The 22,426-nt window shown below is 37.2% G+C and overlaps 1 protein-coding gene across 1 annotated transcript in view; it reads left to right on the top strand.

The window, feature by feature from the left end:
* Cdk17 (cyclin dependent kinase 17) overlaps positions 1 to 22,426 on the top strand; it is a 78,723-nt gene that overhangs the window by 38,778 nt on the left and 17,519 nt on the right. The window contains exons 2-6 of the mRNA XM_060377922.1: positions 9,120 to 9,266; positions 12,676 to 12,840; positions 16,988 to 17,121; positions 18,451 to 18,576; positions 22,111 to 22,167. Of these exons, the coding sequence (XP_060233905.1) occupies positions 9,149 to 9,266; positions 12,676 to 12,840; positions 16,988 to 17,121; positions 18,451 to 18,576; positions 22,111 to 22,167 (600 nt within the window). The 5' untranslated portion in view covers positions 9,120 to 9,148. The remainder of the gene's footprint in view (positions 1 to 9,119; positions 9,267 to 12,675; positions 12,841 to 16,987; positions 17,122 to 18,450; positions 18,577 to 22,110; positions 22,168 to 22,426) is intronic.

A 22,426-nucleotide genomic window follows, 5' to 3' on the forward strand; every position in this document is an offset into this window, starting at 1 on the left:
TCACCTTTTTTAGTATTGGGATTACAGTCTTGTTACCACTCCCAGGTACCTTTGGTTGGTGGTGATGGTTGGGTTTTTTTGTTTTGTTTTTGTTTTTATTCAGTCTGTAGTTCAGAGTGGCCTGGAACTCACTGTATAACTCAAACTGACCTCAAATTTGTGGATGCTCTTTTGCCTCAGCCTTCTAAATTCTGGGACTACATTGGTAGTCTATCTTGGTAGCAGTTCCTATCTCATGGGGTTGCACCACAGGAAATTGCTGTAATAGGACTGCGTGGTCACCCAACACTGTGAACTTCCACATTGTGTAGATATGCAAAGCTTGAAACAGTTATTTCAGTTATTTCAGTTAAAATAGCTTATGTAAGTAGCATTTCATGGAACCCTTGACTTATCCCATGGAACCCCTCTTGAGATAATTGTCTTGGAATGCTAATTATAATAATGCTAATTGGTGACATATTTACTTCATCTCAAAACTAGAAAAGTTATGAAATTTGACTATAAGTAAGGGGTGTATCTGTGAATCATTTCTATGATTGCTTTTACATATAAGCATATATGTGATGTTCCCTTAGCACTACAGTAGTCTATGAATATGAAAAAAACACTTCACTGACTTAAATATCTGTAAAAGGACCCATAAACATGTAGTTTAATATACAGCATTTTTTTCTTACTAGAGTTTACAGTGATTTGTGATCAGTAATTGCTGATGTCTTAGGTTTTAGTAGGTATGGTTAACATGCCAAACATTAAATATTATCAGAGAAAGACAACCTTTCAGCCAGTTAAGATATAAAGATAAATAAGGCTTAGATTAAAGGGGAAAATGACTTAAGTTTGAAAGTAATGGAATAGAATTCACCTAAAATTTTAACAGTTCAGACCTTTTATTAATCCTCATTAATGTTTTCCTCCAGTGAATGTTGAATAGATGGGAATTTAAAGTTTCCATGTAGATGCCAAATTGGGACTTAATCATTTTTTTCTTGAATTTCTGATTTTGTTTTATAAGATCTGTTCTTTGTTTCTACAATGAAGTAGAAAAGGTTATTTTCTTCAAAGTTTGGTTTTGTAATTACTTCAGAATTCATAAGAAAAATATCAAAACATTCTTAGCTAGACTTTTATAACTAACATTTGCAAACCACTATTCTAAGTACATAAAAATGGAGAAATAAAATTGTGCAAGTGGTTCTGACTGTTGATCTATTTTTTCATAACCTCAGACTTATGCTAAGTTTGTGTTGTGTGGAGTGGAGGAACTGAAGCTGTCTCTCCTTTGCTTCCAGTCCCTTGTTACATTCTGCCAAGAGAAAGTATGGCTGGGAGAAGAGGAAATTAGAAGGAAAAACAGGATTGTCTCCCATTTGCCTCTCACTGTCTCCTCAGCCATAGAGCTCTGCCCCGGCAGGAGCAGAGAGGCGAATGGTCCCAGTGCCCAGTTTCTGCATGTTCGTAGAACTAGTCTGATCACCCAGCTAAAATGAGCACCACTAGGCATGTCCTCCTGGGAGAGCTACATGTGGCTACTGCTGAGCCCCTTCTCCAGGCCTTTCGGTTTCTAGTGTCCTGCTAACAGCTCCTCCTTTCAGAGGTTCACTTTCATAGGTTTCTGTTTCAAGGCTCAGAGTTGTAATAATTCCAGCTACTTTCTTATTTCTTCAGCTATGTATGATTCCTGCTTTCATAATAATCTGTCTCTTCCCTTTCCTTTTCAATCCTCAAGTTCCTGTATCCTCTCTGCCACCCCCAGTGCTAAGGAACAGACCAATGCCTTCCCTATCCCACCCAAATGGTTCACAACCATCTGTGTGACTCTAGCACCAGGGGTTTCTGGGGCTCCGACCTCTGTTAGCATGTGCACAGGACCCCTCAACAGACACATCGGAATACACATATTAAAAAAATAATAATAAAATTAGATCTTTAAGGAAAAAACACACTGTTACATCAGTAGCCTGAGATTATAGTTACTTAGTATCATTGAAGGAAATAAACCAGTCCTTTTGGCTTTAGGCTTCTTTTTATTATTAAAATATGTTGTTTAAGCTAGGCATGGTGACTTATGCCTTTAATCCCAGCATTTGGGAGGCAGAAGCAGGCATATCTCTGAGTTTGAGGTCAGCCTGGCCTACAGAGTGAGTGCTAGGATAGCCAGAGCTACACAGAAAAACTCTGTCACACACACAAAAAACGAAACAAAGTGTTGTGTATTTTGTCATATTTTTAATCTGTTAATTTTTAATTATGTCTATTTATTCCCAATACTTTCTAAACTTATTACTACAGTTTTTGATAATTTACACAGAATTATGGTAGTCATAATTCCTGGCTCATGACATAGCCTTATATGTCTCTTCATGTTATGCATTTATATGTATATATTTATACAATAGCTAATATCTGCTACCCTAATTTCATAAACATTGACACTAATTTTCTGTGTGTTCTTCTTGCTTTTACCTATTCAGTAACTATCATGAAATGTATCTTTTAGTCATTTAGTTCAACATAAACATTGTAAACATTTATTTGCTAAACCAGTGGTTCTCAACCTTCCTAATGCTGTGAACCTTTAATACAGTTCCTGTTGTGGTAACCCCCAATCATAAGATTATTTTCCTTGCTACTTGATAACTGTAATTTTGTTATGAATCATAATCGACAAGTTGAGAACTGCTGACCTAAGCAACACTTTTATGTTTATTTTTGTAAAAGTGTTACCTATCCAAGGCTCTATTTTGATAAAAATGTCAGTCTTAAACAGGAATGTAACTCAGTAATGGAGTACAGTTGATCCTCAATATTGAAGAAAAGGAGGAGAGATTTACTTTTGACTTATAGTGGAGAAATGGAAATTTTTATCAGATTGTAGTGTTTTACCATCCACCATAGGTGGTGATTGATGTTAAAGCATAGGAGATCATTATCAGAGTGATTATTTTTAAAATGATGCTTTATCTTTCAGTAAACTTCTGGTTTTATGATTTAAAGTTACTTTTTAAAATTAATTTTATTTATTTATGTGCATTGGTATTCTTTCTGCATGTATATCTGTGTACCATCTGTGTGCCTACTGTCCTTGGAGGTCAGAAGAGGACATTGGATCTCTTTGGACTGTTATTATGGATGGTTGTGATCTGCAGCCATGTGGATACTGGATGGGAATTGAACTGGGTCCTCCAGAAGAGCAGCCAGTGTTCCTAACCATTGATCCATCTCTGTTGTTCTTAAAAAAAAAAAAAAAGAAAAAAAGAAAGAAAAAGAAAAAAGAAATCCCAATCATTCAATTTTACCAATAAAGACTCGGGAGCCAGATGTTGAGTGAAAGCCTATTAGCTCAGAGAGGCAGACAAAGCACCCAGCGGACCTTCCAATCAGCTCACATCCCAGAGGGAAAAGCCCTTTCTCTTCAGCTCCCATCCCATGCGGAAAAGCTACTTCTCCTCAACCCTGCCTTGGATACTCTTCTCTCAGTGGTCCTCCTTTCTGTCTCTTGACCTAGGGTTGACTTTATTTAGCTATTAGATTAAAAGTGTATGCTAGGGCCGAGCCAAAATCACAAGTACTTATTTACAGTTAACAGGAAACTCTTGGATTAAAGTTGTGTGCTGGGATGAGCCACCCCACAACTAGAAACAGGTTTTTACAGTTCACAGTCTCAGGGTTCATGATATACTGCAACACAACTCTTCAGCTCCTGAAGTCACTTTTTTTCTTTTAATCAAAGAGGAATTGGCAAAGTAAGTGTAGTTGGAGAACATAATTAAAGAATTTGTTTCATTGATAAAATGATTTCTGATGTTTGTTATTGTGCTTCCTTTTTAATGTGCTTTTATTTTCCTCTCCCCCCCCCCAATTTTTCCAATAGTTCTTTTGGTTTTATTGAGTGAGATTATGATGATCATAAGCAATAGATGACTTTTCTAACTAGATTACTTTCTGAATTCACTAAAACTGAACAGTTCTTTAAAACAAAATCCCCTTTGTGGGGACTTTATTCACAATGAGAAAGTAGCTGCATTTTGAAGATTTTAAAGTCAGATTTTAACTATATTTTAAATTTTAACCTGTTGACTGGTAAACAATATATTTGAAAATATGTTAAAGAAAATGTGTTAAACTTCTTGTAAAAAAAACATTATCTTTTAAAATCCTGAGGATTTGGGGTTATGATTTATCTAACTTATTAGGGGTTACACTTTTAGAGAAAACTGACCCTTCTGTTCTCTAGCAGCTAAGGATTATTAGCCTTGACTCAGGGTGAAACTGTGTCCAACTGCTCTCTCCCCACTACCTTGGTTTTAGGCTTGCATAGGTTTTGTGTATGGTGTCACAACCGTTAGGGTACCATATGTGTAGCTACTCTACTGTGTCCAGAAGACACTGTTTCCTCGAATTCCTCTACCTCCTCTGGCTCTTCCACTTTTTCTGTTCCCTCTTTCACAATGATCCCTGAGCCTGTGGAGGAGGGAGAGCAGTATGTTCTTCAGGAGTAGACATTCTTCAGTCTCTTATTCTCTATAACCTATTCTACCTACTTGGCTGGTTGTGGGCATCTCCTGAAAACAGGCATCTCTGATAAAGTTGAGATGTTTCAATCTATATGTATACTTATAGATCTTTAGGAGTTAGTTTACTACTTTGTCCATTCAGCAAAATAGTAGTAAATTCTCTCCCAGAATCTGATCTGTCTATTGGCCAGATATGGGTTTCATCTTGTGGAGCAGGCCTTAAATTGCAACAGAAAGTAGTTGGTTCCTTCCATGATATTCATGCCACTATTGGATCAGTGGACATGTCTTGTCAGGCTGGTTGTTACTGTAATCTACTGGGCTCACACCAGGGTAAGCCTAATGATTACTTTTCTGCTCTGGTAGCATGCATAAGATCTTTTAGCATTGTGAAAGCTAGCCAGTAGGGATGACGCTTTCAGGTCAGTACCAGCTTGTTTTCTCCATATATGGTTGCTATCTTAGGCAATAACGTCATTTCTCAAGTTTTGGAGGATAACCAAGAATGTTGGCACTATCCTGTGATGTGTGAGGACTCTTGGACCTGGGAGGGAGGGACACGACACATGCCATAGTACAAGTGTAAAGGTCAAAGGACAACTTCCTGGACTTAGTTCTTTCCTTCTATCACATGAGCTCTAGAGACCAAATTCAGGTCATCAGGCTTGGCTTGGTGGCAAGCTGAGCCATCTCACCAGCCACAAGAATTTTTTGGGTTTAGCTACATAGTTTTAATGCTTAGGTTTACATTCATCTGTTTTCTTTTAGCTATTTTGAGTTAACTCTTGCATACGGCAGAAGAGCCCAAGTTCACTGTATTCTGTTAGAATTTCTGATTTTCCCAGCACTGTTGCTAGAAAGACTGTCCTGATGGTTTGTTTGGGTTCTCAGTCCTGTGTTACTTCTGATACAAGTAATACAATGTTTCATTACTGTAGTGTTTCAAAAGACTTTGTAGTTATAGGAGCGCTCTAATTTCCTTCTATTTCAAGATCATTATGATTGTTCAAGGTCCTTCGGGATAAATTTTAGGGCGTGTTCTTATTTAAGAAAAAAAAATAATTGGGCTTTTGACTGGGAATGTATTGAATATGGGAATCCCTTGTGAGGAATTGTCTTAATAGATTTGTCTTCTAGTCCAGGAAAAGAGGTAGTTTTTTATTTACATACATCTTTTTGAGCTTTAGTCAACATTTTTGTTTTATTTTGTTTTTAGTGTATGCCTATCTTATTAGATAACTCCTAAGGATTTATTTTTTTTTAACATTGTCTATCTGTCTGTCTATCTCCATCTGTCTATCTAATCTATCTAGGTCTTTGGAAACATGGTTTTTCTATGTGACTCTGGCTGTCCTGGAACTCACTCTGTAGACCAGGCTATCCTTGAACTCTGAGCTCCACCTGCCTCTGCCTCCCAAGTCCTGGGATCAGAGACGTGTGCTACCACTGCCCAATGATTTGTATATTTTAAAATCTTTTTGTGTGTGAGTGTATGTGTATGGTGTACATACACGTGTGTGCATATGTGGGCATGGTTGTGGAGGTCAGAGTTCAACCTTGGGTGCTGTTTCTCAAGAGCTATCTACTTTTCTTTCTGAGAAAGAATCTCTCACCAGTGAATATATCTTGTCCTTGACCTACTTCTGTGGCATTAATTTGTTCACTATGGATGTTAGAGTTCTACTTAAGTTGTGCTTTTTCGAGAGTCAGTGTTGATGTTTGCATGTTTCTGGGATATTCGTTCACTTTATTAGGTTACTCACATTCTGGTACATAATTCTTAAAGCTTTTTTAAATATTCTTGTTTATTTAAATCAACACTAATATTCCCAGTTTCTTTTTAAATTGTGTCTGTTTATTTGTGTATGTGGCACTTGAATGCCGTAGCGTGTGTGTGAAGGGAAGGACAACTTTAAGCGTCTCTTCCAGGGATATAGCTCAGTAGTAGAGGCCCTGCCTACTATGTACATGTCCCTGGGTTTAACACTAAAAACGAAAACCCAGTGTATTCAGAGTTTGTTTTGTGGTCTTGTCTGCAGTGTGCTCTGTGCACACCTGAGAAGAGTTAGTATATACTATTGTTCAATGAAATATTCTGCGTATGTCTGTTGGGTCTAATACATTAAACGTGCAGTGTATTCAAGTTCTCTATTTTTTGTCTGCTCTGTAAAATTTTTACTTATTTTTATTTCTCATGCATTGGTGTTTTGCCTGAATGTCTATGAGATGGTGTCAGGTATCAGATCCCCTGGAAGTGGGCTGCCATGTGGGTGCTGGGAATTGAATCTGGGTCCTCTGGAAGAGCAGCCCTTGCTCCCAACCACTGAGCCATCTCTCCAGCCTGAGTTTGCTTTTTCTAATGATCATTGTAAGTTGGCTATACAGTTTATAGTATATAGTATTCCTTTTAGTTATATTCCTTCTCCTTTCACTCTACCCTGAAACCCTTCCTATATCATTTTTTGTTGGGCAGGTCGGTTGGCTTTACATCTGGCTTGAGGACTGAGTATTGAGGACTGGGTTTTGAGGTACTGGGTTTGATCCTCAGCACTGAAAATAATTATCTGGTATGATTTAGTGTCAACTATATAGAGACACTCATAACAAGGGCAGTATTCCATGGGCTTATTGGTTTTTTCCAGAAGCCTCTCACAGACGAGTTTTCCCTCAGACTATGTAGGGTTAAGTACCTGAGCCTGCTTAGTTAGTCCTGCTGGCTTAGCACTTCTTGAACCTTAGAAAGGAAGGCCTCTGTAGTGTTGTCTCTTTATTGTTGTTGTTGCTGCTGCTGCCCTTGTTTTTGTTCTTTGACTTCTGAGAAGATCTCACTCTGTAGCTCCAGTCACCCTGGGAATTCACTGTATAGCCCATATTGTTCTGGAACTAGCATGAGTCAAGTGTGGGGATTATAGTTGTGAGCCACCTTGCCTAGAGCTAGCATGAAGTCTTAGAGAAACAAAGTGACAGCTTTGAGCGTAACTTAGTTCACCTTAACTCTCTAAGATGTTGAAACAGATGTCCTGAATTACTGTCACGGTAGAGCCGTGTCCAAAGGTGCAATTATGAGAAATGAAGCAGATAGATACAGCGTTTAGGATGTCTACAGTTAGCAGGTTTAGGATGTGTAGCATGTTTAGAATGTTAGCATGTAGTCTGTGTCTGTAGGATGTGGAAGATATGTCTACAGTTAGCATGTTTAGGATGTGTCTCCAGCTGACGTGTTTAGGGCATGTCTGCAACTAGCATGTTTCTTTGGAATCAACTTAAGCTAACTAGGCTGCCTCCTCTTGACATCTGTATATTATCTTGCCTAACACACAGAAATGCTTTCATTTTTGCCTATGCTGGGGTGACTTTAAATGCTAAGCAACCTGAAGTCCTGCTGAAACTACTAGAAATGCTAGGGAGTGAGATCATTGTGAAGGTATAAAAGGTACTCAGTCAGTCCAGACTTGAGTAGGGATTCAGGAGGGACTGGAAGGAGACACTGTATTTCTACTCTATGTGAGTTAATTGACTTTAAAAGTCAACGACCTTTAAACTGATCTCAATGGGAGGATAAAGTGTGAGCAGGATATAAGAGAAGAGCAAAAAGTAACTGAGGACAGTGAATAGAGCCTCCACTGCTCTGTTTTTATTTATTTTTATATATTTTCTTTTTAATATTTTATACGTATTTACTTATATATTTTATTTAACAACTTCCAATGGTGTAATTCCAGCCATAGATTTACAGTTGGAGTCCCTTGAAGGACCTAACCATAAACGTGACAGTAGTCAAGTAAGTCAAACTTTTTGAGTGTTGGAGATTTGGTCTCCAGCAATCTCTGTCCTTCACTGGGTTGAGTTCATGTGCTGATCTGTTTCTACGTGGATCTCCACCTAGGAAAAACAGATACAGCCTCTGTGGAGGAAGAAAGCAGAATCTGGAGCCTGTACATCCCTCCAGCCTCACATCATCATTCACACATAATGTCTGCATTCAGTAAAACACAGCAAAGAGAGAAAAATAAACAGCGGAAACACATCAACAGGTTCTATAGACCAAGGGTTATAAACAGGACCTTTGAAATATGGTGATTGATAAGTTCATAAAAATACATACTGAAGCTGAGAATTTCACTAGAGAACTGGAATCTATTGGAAAGAATCAGGTGGAGTTCTATAACTGAAAAAGTGAACAGCACAACAATAGATGGGTGCAATCGGGGTTGAGACACCGCTGAATAGAAGGATGACGGTAAGTGGAAGAGATGTTATCAAGACTAACCCGAGCTATGGTTAACCATGATTGCTTTACAGACTCACTAAACAGCATGTCTTAAGATTTTAGAGCTTGGAGATGAAGAGAAACCATATTAGGTTATATTAGACTGTAGTTGCAATACTTAACCTTTTAATGTGTGTGGTTTCATATTTTTATTAATGTCGATTTTTAAAAAAAATTATAGTAAATATATAGTAGGGAGTGATCATATATGAAGTTATCAGTTACAAGTTTGTATTTGTGTTTCCTACCCTTTGAGCCCAGAATGACATTTTTCTTGAGCAATCTAATATTTAAAACTTGAATTTTTTTTGTTTATTCTTTACTTTCAGAATTTTTTAAGTCACATCCGACTGATAGGATGAAAAAGTTTAAGAGGAGACTGTCCCTCACGCTCAGGGGAAGCCAGACTATCGATGAGTCGCTGTCGGAGCTGGCCGAGCAGATGACGATAGAGGAAAGCAGTAGCAAAGACAACGGTGAGCATCTGCGTGGGAGGGCGTGCTTACTGCAGAGACACTGAAATCTGCTGTCCAGATGATACGCTGCTCTTGTTTATCCAGTTCTTTGGTTTCTTGGGAAACAGAAGACTGACTGGCTAATGATATATTCTGCTCTCATCCCAATACTGCCAGTGTACTTAGTCTCCTACCTCTTCCCTTTCTATTTTTACTAGTTCTTAAGTAAGAATATATTCTGTGAAATTATACTAATTGTTAAGTAACTGTTTGTAAATTAAAATTTAAATACTTATGTTAAATAAGACAGGATAGTAATGTAAAATTAATGTTTGTAGCTTTATCATAGTTTTATAATAGTCTAGATTTAGATTGAATGTCTTTATAGATTACAGGGTTTATCAGATGAGTGCATTTGCTATCTTGTGTTCATAGTGTTGAGAACACTTAGAGACAAAAACATTGTTTCATTTGACAGTGCCTTTTACAATACAAAGTAGTAGCACACAAATTTTGCTGTAATAATAAGTAATTTGTTAAATTGGATGCATTAAAATATAAACTCGGTGAAAGTTTTAGACTAAGGATATTATACTTAAAGCCAAAAAACCCTAGGAATGTCCTATTAACCAGGAAGGACATGAAAATGGCTGATAATGAGCCACAGTTTGCATTGTCTGGGGAGCTCTTTTGCTTGATTTTGAAATTCTGATTAGGGATGTCTGGCAGTGTTTAAAAGCCTGATCATCTCCCCCACTCTAGGTCAATGCTTCTGGTGCGAGGGGCAAGGAATTCTGCAGATTAGCAGTCATGGTCTAGGGCTGTGGATGTACTAAGGCACTGGCATACTGCTTCACCTTTGGGGAGAAATCTTGCGCAGGTTTCAGAGATCTTTTCTTCCGCAAATGAATCATTTGCTGAACATTGTCCGTTTTATTGGCAGAGATGTCCTTGCATCTGGACATCATTCTATATAGGAGGCAAAGCTGGCATTTGGCTCAAATCTTGAGAGTGATTTTGTACTAGGTGACCCTCTTCTAAGAGGGTCTGCTGGGTACATGGGCAGAATCCAGCTACTTCTCTTAGACCCCTGTTGGATTCTTGGTGGTATTAATAGTTGAATCCAGTTTTTTATTCTTGTGCTAGAAACTTTGGCCAGTGTTTGCCAGTGATGCTCAGGAATAAGAGAGAGACAGTGTGCATCAAGGCAGGTGGCTTCTAAAATGCTTTCCTAGCGATTATCTGATTACCAGACAAACAATTTTTTATTAAAACTGAGTCATGAAAGATGCACTGACTTTTTAGAGAGCTAATTAACAATTTAAACTAATTGAATGTTTTCTGGAATATTTTGGTAATTATCTTTAAACCTGATTAGTTTGTAAGAAATGGTGAAATGTTGAAAATAGCTAATATTTTAAAAATAGTATGTTGTTTATTTATAATAGATCATAAAAAAATAAAAATAGGAGTGCTGTTGGAATTCTTCCTCATCAGAGCGACTTGAAATCGTACTTGAAGATATAGGCAGACATTATTTTACTTTGGCATGAACTGCCACAGTCAGTTGCTGCTTATTCCATGTGTGTAATGTGGATTTCATCAGTAGTTTTCACAGGGATTCTAAGGTTTTTTGTTTTGTTTGTTTTGTTTTGTTCACGTCAGTGCCTACTAGCTGTACTAAACAGTCTTTCCTTAGAGAGTTTGTTTGTCTTTTCTCCTGTTTTGTATTTAGCATAAGAATTGCATAAGATAGGTTGCACACAGAGATAGAGTCCATGTCAAGGTAAGAATGTACATAGACTGTCCTCTTTAAAAATCTTACACATAGCTGGGCAGCGGTAGCACACACCTGTATTCTCAGTACTTGGGAGACAGAGACAGGATGATCTACAGAGCAAGTTCCAAAACAGCCAGGGCTACACAGAGAAACCTTGTCTTGGGGGGAAAAAACACAAACATGTAACATAATCAATTTATAAAAGAAAAGCAGCCAGTGTCTAGTTTGAAACAGTAGCCACGCTAGCTAAAGGATAAGTGGAATCATTTGTAATTTCTCCAAGCAAACTGCCTCAGACCAACTTCTGATTTTGACCACATGCATCAAGAGTCCTGTTACACTTGTTGTACATAGGCATGAATATTATAACAATGGAGGAGTACACGCTCACAGGGCTTAGCTATATAAACGTTGTAGAAGAACTGTAACCTACATGGTGCCTTTCATTAGCTGTGGTTTTCATCCCAACTAGAATTTGAGAGATTTTTGTAATTTTAGTAACTGTATCACACTTTGAAGGCCAAACTCGGTTAAAAGTGTTCTGCTATAATTACAATTCACAATACACTATGTAGCTAGGACGTTTGCATGTTGACTGGTGGATTGAATCCAGGAATGAAGAATCTTGTATTTTACCTATTGAATTTATAGTCAGTATGTAAAAATAAGATTAAAGTTGTTAATCACTTTACACATATGGCCCTAATTTAAAAACAGCTTTATTTAAATATAGATTGGCATAATAAAGTATTTGTAAAATATCTACAATGAAAGATAACTGAGAAAAATTGTTTTGACTTATTTATTAGTTTGTTTTCACAGCATAGGAATTTTACTTGGGTCCTCACACATGCTAGGCCAGCACTGTATTGCAAAGCTAAATTCCCATACCTAAGTTTTTAAAAAATTGTCAAAGATTAGTTAATTTCTTTGTCTCTAAAATTTGAGCATAGAATTACCATATGGATCAGCAGTTTCCTTTTTAGGAGTGTACACAATACAATTGAAATAGCTATTCCAACCAAATACTGCTAAGATTCTTTCTCGTCCATAGCTAACTGATTCTGAAGTATACTATGAGATGTTTCTGCTCAGTGATAGTTTTTTGCATGTTTAAAGATACTTTATATAACAAAATACCAAATTTGGACCAATAATTTCAGCCTTCATATTGATATATACTTATGTATTTCTGTTTTATTCACTGATGACATACCTCTCTGAATGTGTAGTAATAGAGGTATAAATTAGATGCCTTCAGGTAAGGATTGTGTGTGATATAGTCATACACATACATAAACCTGAGACACTTGATAGTCATGGCAAGTCAGCACATGAAGGAGTAGTTTGGAAATAAATTTCAGATGTGAGTAATTTGCTAATAAAAATCTGATGGGGCATATTAGTAATTGTTAACCAGTTTTTGTCATTGGACCAACTTAAAATGTTAAGGTATTTTCTATAAATGTTTTTTCATAGAAAAAAAATTTTATTTTAACTCTAACACTTTGAATAATAACCAAAGAAGTGAGTTTACATGTGAATGATCTCTATTACAACCTTCTGTTTTGTTTTGTTTTCTTAATCTTTCCATGTGATCCTGACTCTTGGGATGATTGTGGAATGACTCTTGGATACCGTGAACCACAGAGCCTATTGTGAAGAATGGCAGGCCTCCAACTTCTCACAGTATGCATTCCTTCCTTCATCAGTACACAGGCTCTTTCAAGAAGCCCCCATTGCGAAGACCCCACAGTGTCATTGGAGGAAGCCTTGGTTCCTTTATGGCAATGCCCAGAAATGGAAGCAGATTAGGTAATGTGATTATTTGTCTGTTGCATTTAACTTTCTGATTTTAGGACATGTACACTGGAGTGTTAGTTGTGTGAAGAAAGTCAGCCACTTTCATTGTCAGATTTCTTCTATTCATGTAGAAACCAGGTTAAAAGTAGAAGGATAGCAGAAAAGAAGGGTGCTAACCCCATAGAGAAGGAATGTTTGCATGTCTGTTCATCCAGGAAAATGGGATAGCACCTCAGCAGCTCTTCTGTTCATTACCACATAAAGGCCAAGTACAAGAAGAACATTATCGTAGGCTGGAGAGATGGTTCAGTGGTTAAGAGCACCAGCTGCTCTTCCAGAGGGCTTGGGTTCAATCCCCAGCACCCACATGGCAGCTCATAACTCTCTGTAACAGTTATAGGGGATCCCACACCAATGCAAATAAAATGAAAAATGAATAAATTTTTTTAAACCTTTTTAATAATTTATTTAATTTTATGTGTATTAGTGTGTGCATCAGATTCCTTGGAACTGGGGTTACAGACAGTTGTGAGCTGCCATGTGGGTGCTGGGAATTGAACTTGGGTCCATTGGAAGAGCAGACAGTACTCTTAACCACTGAGCCATCTCTCCAGCCCTGAATAATTTTTTTAAAGTACATTATCGCTTGACTTTTGCTTTTATGTCCTTTGAAATTGGAAAAAAAAGTCTGCAAGGATTTTTTTTTTTGTATTTTATGTCTCTAATCATTTTTGATAGTGGTTTATTATGGTTTGATTTTAGAAATAATTTTAAATATAGCTTTCATTGTCCCATTAGATAATTGTTATTTCCTAAACTTCCTGAACATTTTATTCTGCTGTTTGCTTACTTCTTACCACAGTGACTTCCAGGTTCATTTCAGTAATTTTAAGACTGTAAGCCTCGCTACAGTGTGGTGTCATCTGGGAGAAATGTGCCTTGATCCTGTAGGCACAGCACTAAGAACGGTGCGCTGGAATCGTCTTAAGCTGGTTCATGGGAGATGACTGTTACAGTTGATTGTTAAACATAGCTTCTGTCATACTTTAAATTGTATAGGCTTAGAGTTAATCTAGGTAAATTAAAAACCAAAGGTAATAAGTACTCCAAAGTCATTATCCCTAATTGTTTTACTGTCTACAATCTACTCTCTGAGGGTTATTTGCATGTCAATAGTGATAATACTGTGTAATGGTGTGCCATTGCATGCTTATTTCCAGTGTCATGTGTCCAATAATACTATGCCAATAATTTGAAGTTAGCCATGAAGCGGGTATTTATTTTCAAGAAATCAGGTCTTGGCTTGTGTTTTGTTGGTTGTATAGACAAGAGGCTGGTTAGTAAATGTTTTAGGTTTTTATGAGCTGTAGTCTCTGTTACATATTCTTTTTCTGTGTGTAGTGACCCTTTAAAATGCAAGAAACATTTTTAGTTCAGGAACAATGTAAAAACATCTGTTCTTGAGCCTCTCGGTCTCAAGGTAGAAATACTGAAAATGTTAGCAATGTAGATTAAATTTCAAAGTATATTATGTCTTTATCAGTTTTATGGTAAGAGGTATAAAAGTTGAATAAGCAAGTATTCTCTAGTTCTTGACGTCTTCACATGTCAGCTGAGTCCTTTACCCTCTAAGAAATTAGTACATTTCTGAGATGGGCCTTCTTTATCTCACTCCACTTTTATCTTGAAGGGGACCGAAACATCTGTGCTTGTTTGTTAGCGTGAACAAGCTCCTGGCTGAGTCAGACGGTACTTGGTGTTTATTCATCTCTGAGATTGACACCTTTGCTTGGCAGCCCTTGTCCAACAGGGCTGGTTGTTTTGTTTGCTCGTTAGTGCCGGGGAGCTGAACCTACTGCCTCTTTTAAGCAAGCTACGCAAATGCTGTGGGGCTGAGCTTACGTGGCCTTCCGGTTTCTCCAGGCAGGGCTTGAACTTGAGAGCTCTCAGCAGATTTTTGACATTTTAGAGACCCCAGACTTAGCTTCGTGGGAGATATTCAGTGAATAATGCTTGGAAGACACACTCAAGACAGCTTCTTGTGCAGCCTCAGCTTAGCATCTCCTGCTCCGTTCTTCTGCCTTTAGTCCCAGAGTTACAGGCATATACCACCACATCTGTCTTGCTACTGGTGGGTAGCAGCTTCTTAAATTTTTTAAAAAATACTATTCTATAAGTTAGTTTCATTTTATTGTTGACCTAATGGTAGTTAATGAAAGAATAGTCACAACAAGCAAAAGCCAGGTCTCTAGTCACCTACCCGATCAAACATCAGCTGCTCTTTTAAGTCTCGAATCCCTAGAATCTGAGAAATGAGAGGTTGTTATAATTCTCAAGTGCTGTTTGAAGTCTTTAAATTTTACTCAATTCTTGATAATAGCTTGAATTATTTTTCCTGTAGAATTTTTCATAATTGCAAACGTGGAGAGATTTTCCCCTCCTACGTCTGTCTCCCCGGTGATGGGATTAAACACATGTGCCACCATACTTGATATCATACTTCTCTGTGTATTGTGAGAAACACCACAATCAAAAGCGATGTGGAGAGAGAGTTTTTACTTTTGTTTTTTGATTTATGTATTCCAGCCCATAGTTCATCACTGAGGGAGAGACCAAGATAGGAACTCAAGCAGGGCAGGAACCTGGGGGCAGGAATTGAAACAGAGACCACCGAGGAGCAATACTTAGCTTGTTCACCATGACTTGTTAAGCTTTTTCATATAACCTAGAGCCACCTGCCTGGAGTGGTGCCACCCACAGTGGGCTGGCTCTCCCATATCCATTATTAACCAAGAAAAATCACTGTTAAGTTTTGCCTTCAGAGCAGTCTGGTTGAGGCATTTCCTCAATTGACTTTCTCTTTTTCCCAAGTGGCTCTAACTTGAGTCAAGCTGACAAAAAAACTAATCAATACAATTAACCTCTTGTCAACTTGACAAACACATCACTATTAAACCCTAACCTTTCCTTTCTTGTTTTTTTCCCAAGATATCGTACTAATACTATGATTATTATATAACTATAAAATATAATATATCTTTATAAGCCCCATAGTTTTAAAAATATTCAAATAGTTTTAAAAAGCTCAGTCTCTTAAAATATCCATATCTTAAAAAGCCAAGGTTTCTCAATTTGAGCTTCTGTAAAGTAGAATAAGTTGCGCAATTCTTATTCCAAGAGGGAAGAACCAGGGCACAGGTACAATTAAATCAGAACAAATCCAGCATCTAATAGTATAAATCAAGGCCTGTAGCTGGATGTTCATCATTTGGGATTCACTCATGAGTCTCTGGGCCCCAAGGGACTTGGGCAGCTAGGTGTCTTCTGTTGTGTCGTCTGTAGCACACGCAGCTCATCTCACAGCGTCAGGGTGGTTCTCCTCTACGCCTGTTCTTGGTGCTTTTCCCACAGTCCTGGACTCTCCAGTGTTTTGGTATCTTCACTGTAACTGTGGCTGCGCCATCTGCGTTGCTCTCAGCCTTCGTATCTTCCACAGAATATCCCATTAGGCTTCGAGCACTAATTGCTTTTCCAGCTCAAAGTTTTAAACATTTTTACAATCTTTCCTGAGAACAACATGGTCAGTTCTGTCACAATAGTATCCCACAATCCTGGTACCAATTTCCATCTTGGTTTACTTTGTGTTGCTATAAAAACACCATGATCAAAAGCAACTTGGGGAGAAAGGGCTTATTTGGTTTACACAATTCCTGTTTGAGGGACGCCTGGGCAGGAACCTGGAGCCAGGAACTGAGGCAGAGAGGAACTTTACTTACTTATTGGCTTACTTTCCTATTCAAATAAGGATCCAGCGTGGGCTGGGCTCTATTACATCAATCATTAATCAAGAAAATTCCCCACAAGCCTGCCTATGGGGCAATGTAATAGAGATGGTTTCTCAGTTGACTTTTCCTTCTTCACAGGTGATTCTAGCTTGTGTCAAGTTAATCAGCACACCTAGCCTGAGAGGTCTGATTTCCCTTGTAAGACAATTATGTTTTGGTCTGTTAAGTACATACCCATGTATCCAGAATATAGATGTCTTTCAATACTGTGATTTCTGTTTGTTGGCTGTCTGTATTTACTTGTAATGATACTGAACTGTACTATATAGTAAGATCTATCCTTTAAAAGGTACACTGCTTTTTTTCTGATATAGATATTGTTCATGAAAATCTGAAGATGGGATCAGATGGTGAGAGTGATCAAGCGTCTGGGACATCATCTGACGAAGTCCAGTCACCTACAGGTGTTTGCCTCAGGAATCGTATACACAGACGGATCTCGATGGAGGTAACCATTTAAGAAAATGAAAATATACCTTTGTATGCATATTTGTGTTTGTAAAAGAATACGAATACACGGAGCAAATAGTTGTTCATTTGAAACTTTCCTGCAAGGCAGATGGCACTTACACAGAGCTGCTTCCTTGCCTTGCTGAGCTGTGCTCTAAGCTTGTTTCTAATTACTCTCCCAAGGCAACTATACATTAATTACAGTTCACATTCTGCAGAAAATGTTTTCGTAATCACACCTTCTCAGTAGTCATCTGGGCACTTCATATTTTATGTAGAATAAATAAACCAGAACCAGCTTGTTTTCTTTCTTTGTCAGTATCTCTTTTATGGTGCGCTGAACCTGTGTACCCCTTTGACACATTTAAGTTATTTCTTCATGTAAAAGAAGAGTCGGAGACTGGAGAGATGGTCCAGCAGTTCAGAGTTTTGCTGCTCTTGCAGAGGAACTTGGGTTTAGTTCTCAGCGCCCATGTGGGTCTAGGGGACCCGAAGCTCCCTTGTGGCCTCTGAGGGTGCTAGGCACAGATGGTTTACATCTGTACATGCATACAAAACGTTCATACACATGGATAAATATTAAAAAGAGCCCAAGCAACTAATTTCATTTAAAATATATGTCATAGTTTTATGGACAGAAATTTTGTTATGACTGTTATTATTTCTGTATATTCTATAAGTTTAAAGCTTTCTGCAAAGATATCAGTGTGCTTTAAAATAAAATTTTAGGGGCTAAAGTGGTGGCTCAGCAAGTAATAGCATGTGCCAGCAAGCCTGACAACCTGAGTTCACTCCCTGGAACCCAGAGGGTGGAAGGATAGAACTGACTCCTGCAAATTGTCCTCTAATTATATAAGGGACCATATTCCTTTGTAGACTGCTTATTTCTACATATAGAATAATTTCAAAGTAAAGTGCAACTTAAATTTGCTGAAAAAAAAAAGAAGAGCTGAACCTTTTAAAACCATTTCTGTAAAAACACCTGTCTTTGATTATATTATTATTATTAAATATTTATTTATTTTGTATACAATGTTGTCTGCATATACACCTGCACGCCAGAAAAAGGCACCAGATCTCATTATAGATGGTTGATGAGCCACCATGTGGTTTCTGGGAACTGAACTCATGACCTCTGGAAGAGTAGCCAGTGCTTTTAACCTCTGAGCCATCTCTCCAGCCTTTGATTATATTATTTTTGCCTTAAGTGTCTGTGATTTCTGCCTTAAGTAACTGTGAGCAAACTTCAGTTACTTATCACTAAAGAATGACGGGCCTGTGCCCCATGTCTATAGAAGTCTGACGCCCTGGTCTCTTGGGTTCGTAGGACTTGAATAAGCGGCTGTCACTGCCCGCAGACATCAGGATACCTGATGGCTACCTGGAGAAGCTGCAGATCAGCAGCCCACCCTTCGACCAGCCCATGAGCCGCAGGTCCCGCAGAGCTTCCTTAGTAAGTTTCTGGCCTTGCACTGGGCGTGAGGACAGCTTGTTGCCGGAGCTTGTTGCTCTCTCTTCCTTCTTGTTCTTTCATCCGTTCCCTTTGTCCCTGTCTTTCTCTCTGTCCTTTCCTACCTTCCCCCCATCTCCTTCCCTCCCTTTTCTTTCTTTCTCTACTTTCCCTTTTCACACCTTTCTTAAACCCAGGGATTTGCATGTGCTAGTTGTATCCCTAGCCCTGAAATCTATATGTAAGTTTTATGTCACTCACTTAGTTTTATTGCTTTATTGTCTACATATTACCATTTTTTGTACTTAAAGGGTGTATTGGAGCAGGACTTAAGTTATAGCTTATTTTTGAATGTATCTTCTGAATATATAGGCACCATATGTGCTTGGTGTACAGCCATATGTTAATAATCCTAGATTTTACAGTGGAGTGCCCAGACTCTAATTTTACAGCTCATGTATTTGTGTGGTTGTCATACTTGTGTAACCAGTACCCAGATGAATAAATGAAAGCTTTAGACACTTTTCTGTTACTTTTCTCTTTTCTTACTACCCCTTATTCCTCAGCTTACCTGCTTTCTGATAACAGAGATTAGTTTTACACACATGGCCATACTGTTTGGATTATACTCTTTGCATAGTGTGCTTTTCTATCTGAGTCTTCTCATTATTCATAAACATGCTCTTGTTTGTTTCTAAAGTATTCAATACTTGCATTGTTTTTTTGAGGGAGGGTCTTGCTACCCTAGAATTTATAGTGTAACTCAGGCTGTCTTCACAGTCCACTTCACTCAGCCTCCTTGAGTGCTGGGATTACAGACATTTTCTACAATACTTAAACCTGTTTCCTACCACTCTCACTTAATCTTTTGAACTTTATGTAGTTATGAATATATGTTATGGAAAGTACTTATACAAATATACAAGAAGTTTGTATTTATTATACAAAGCTTATATAATGTTATAAAATCAGAGCATGTATGTAAGTATGCAAACTCTTTCTGTAGTTACCTTATTTTGTTCACTGTTAAGTCTGTGAGTGTCGTTTATTTTGTTGCATGTAGTCATAGTCTGTTCTTGTTGCTGTATGGAACACAATTGTATAGATGTACTATCCTTTTTGCTTGTGTTATACTTTATCCATTCTCATGATGATGGGGTTTAAGCTTGCTTTTAGTCTTTGACTATTATCAAAGAGTGCTTCTGTAACCATTCCTGTATATGATTTTTGGTTTTGTTAGTAGATCCAAAGTAAGCTAGAAATCTCCCATAGTGCTTGCTATCACTTACAAGTTATACTATTGTAGGCAGACATAAGTTATAATTTATTTTATTTATAATATTTTAATATTTGCATGCTTTTGCTCTAAGGGTCATTTGAACAGGAATTTGCTTAGACCTTGAGAAGTTATTTCTTGAAGTAATGAAGTCACAAAATAAATTATTCTCGTGGACTGAATTACCACAAAAATCTTTATTTGTATAAAGAGCAAATTATGGAGTCATAATATTATATTAAAATGTAAGGCTACTAAAGCAGTTTCTAATCCTTTTTATAATACCTGTTAGTATTTTTTAATATCAAAACGAGCTGAGGTAGATTCGGTGCAGATTGTTAACTCATTAAAGTGGGACTGGCATCTGACTTCACTGTGCTCAGCACCTAGCATTGTCCGTGGTAAATGTTGTGTAAACGTGCTTTGTCTTTCGTCCTCTGAGTAACTTCTGTAGGAGAACGTCAACACACTGCCGATTGCTAATCTGTCATGTTCACAGATAAAAATGAAAGCAGATTCTAAAAACTAGTTAAAAATTCACTGATAGTTGCATTTGAATGTGGTCATTGAGACCACTAAGTTGAAAATTCCTTAAGGGGCATGGGCTTGTGTGTCTTATTTTCTAAATTAGGCTCTGACAGCCAGTGCACTAGTGTAAGTCCTACGGTCTGAATTTTCAGGCTTGCTGCATGGATGGACCTCAGTAGTGCTGTTTATTTTATAGACTAACTAGTTGTTCAATAGAACTTTAATAATTGCAGTTGACTGTTCACTTTCTCTTTTAGATAAATGCTTATTTTTAATTGGTACATATTCCGTGTATTTATGAGGTGCAATGTGGTTTCAATACTTGTATACAATATGCTTTGTTTAGAGTAAGCAGCATATTTATCACCAAAGTATCTGTGTGTTTGTGAGGAATATTTAAATTCTAGTGATATTTTGACATACACAATTGTTGTTGACTATGGCTACTTTGTGTGTATATGTGGTATCTAAATGTGTTTGTGAACTTGTGTTCATGTGTGTGCAATAGTCTAATAATGTTACTGTATTTCATTTTCTGAAGAGTGACTGAAAAAAAAGAGTGAGTCTGTAATTTTTGATGCATCTGTTACATTTTATCCCATATGTACTTGGTGTTATGATAATTTAAAAAATTGTTTATATAGTCCTTAGTCTGTTGTCAGCACCTTATATAATCTTTAAAGCAAACCTCAGTATTTTTGTCATAGTCACTACTGGACCAAATGCATTGAATGTTTCCGGGGTATGGTAGCGTTCATTCACTATAAAAAAAGATGAGTGAAAAAAAGTCACTGTTCTGAGAGGGAAAAGTTCTTACCTTACATGTTCCTTAATGTTTTCCCATGTGCCTTTCATTATTGATGATGATATTTTAAAGTATTTTAATGATGCCTTCCATTTTGTTCATACTAGTTTGAATTTATTCTCAATGTAGTGTTGGTCTCTCTGTAAAAAGGGACAAGAAAAATTCACTGTCATTTGAATTAAAATGTCTGAATTCTTAGCATACCTATGCATAAAACATTCTGATATAGTTTGTATGACCTTGGCCATTAACTTTTTACATAATAGATAACTCAGAATCTGGCTGTCACACACCAGATACTGGGATGTTTACTGCATTTTCTAAATTGAAATTTTAAACTTCACTTGTATTTGGAACATATTTCCATAATTTTACCTTATTTTTCATCATTATTGATAGTAAAAACTAAGGCCGTAATACTGAGTCATACATAAGGTAGATATGGTTATTAAACCTGAATTTTCTTTCATAAAAAATACTATGTGCATATAAACAATCATTAGGAGTGGAAAAAAAAAACTACACCATACTTAGTCATTCAATAATACCACCTGTGACTAAAAATCCTGATTTGCTAAAACCAAATTTAGTGGTATTGTAATGTGTTTTTAGCATGACATTTCGCATCATTATAACAAGTCTAAGAACAGTTGTTACGAGGGGCTTCTGCAGATTTGTCAGTGTTTTAAGTGCCTGTGGTACTTGAAAGCTGTAGAGGTTTGTATGTTCACTAGCCAAAGATTAGCTGTTTCTTATGTAGACTTTTAATTATAAACTTCGGTATTTTAAGGATGTTCTCTAATATCAAATGCACTTTAAAACTTGACAGCTGTTCAACAACATCATACTTTTTTAGAATAGAATTAAACGTTAAAGAAGAGCTAAAGTTTTCAGAATAGATGCTAAATTCAAAATTGTTTGCTTTCAGTCAGAAATTGGGTTTGGGAAAATGGAAACCTACATCAAATTGGAAAAGCTTGGAGAGGTGAGTATACTCTTATTTCAAAGAGTGAGACATTTTCTTGTTATCTAAACTTTCAATTAGGCCATAATTTTTGCAAACTTAGAAAAATAAAGGTTGCAGATATTATCTAAAAGATGATATACTAATTCTGAAGTGAGAGCAAAACTAGATGGAATAAATTGTCATAGTCCGCGAAACCTTCCATCAGTTAAGATGAAATTAATATTTTAGTAAATTTTTAATCTTTTGTTGAAGCACAAATGCTCTGCTTTGTGAGTAG

Source organism: Meriones unguiculatus, chromosome 2, assembly GCF_030254825.1.
Source record: "Meriones unguiculatus strain TT.TT164.6M chromosome 2, Bangor_MerUng_6.1, whole genome shotgun sequence".
Lineage (NCBI taxonomy): Eukaryota > Metazoa > Chordata > Mammalia > Rodentia > Muridae > Meriones > Meriones unguiculatus.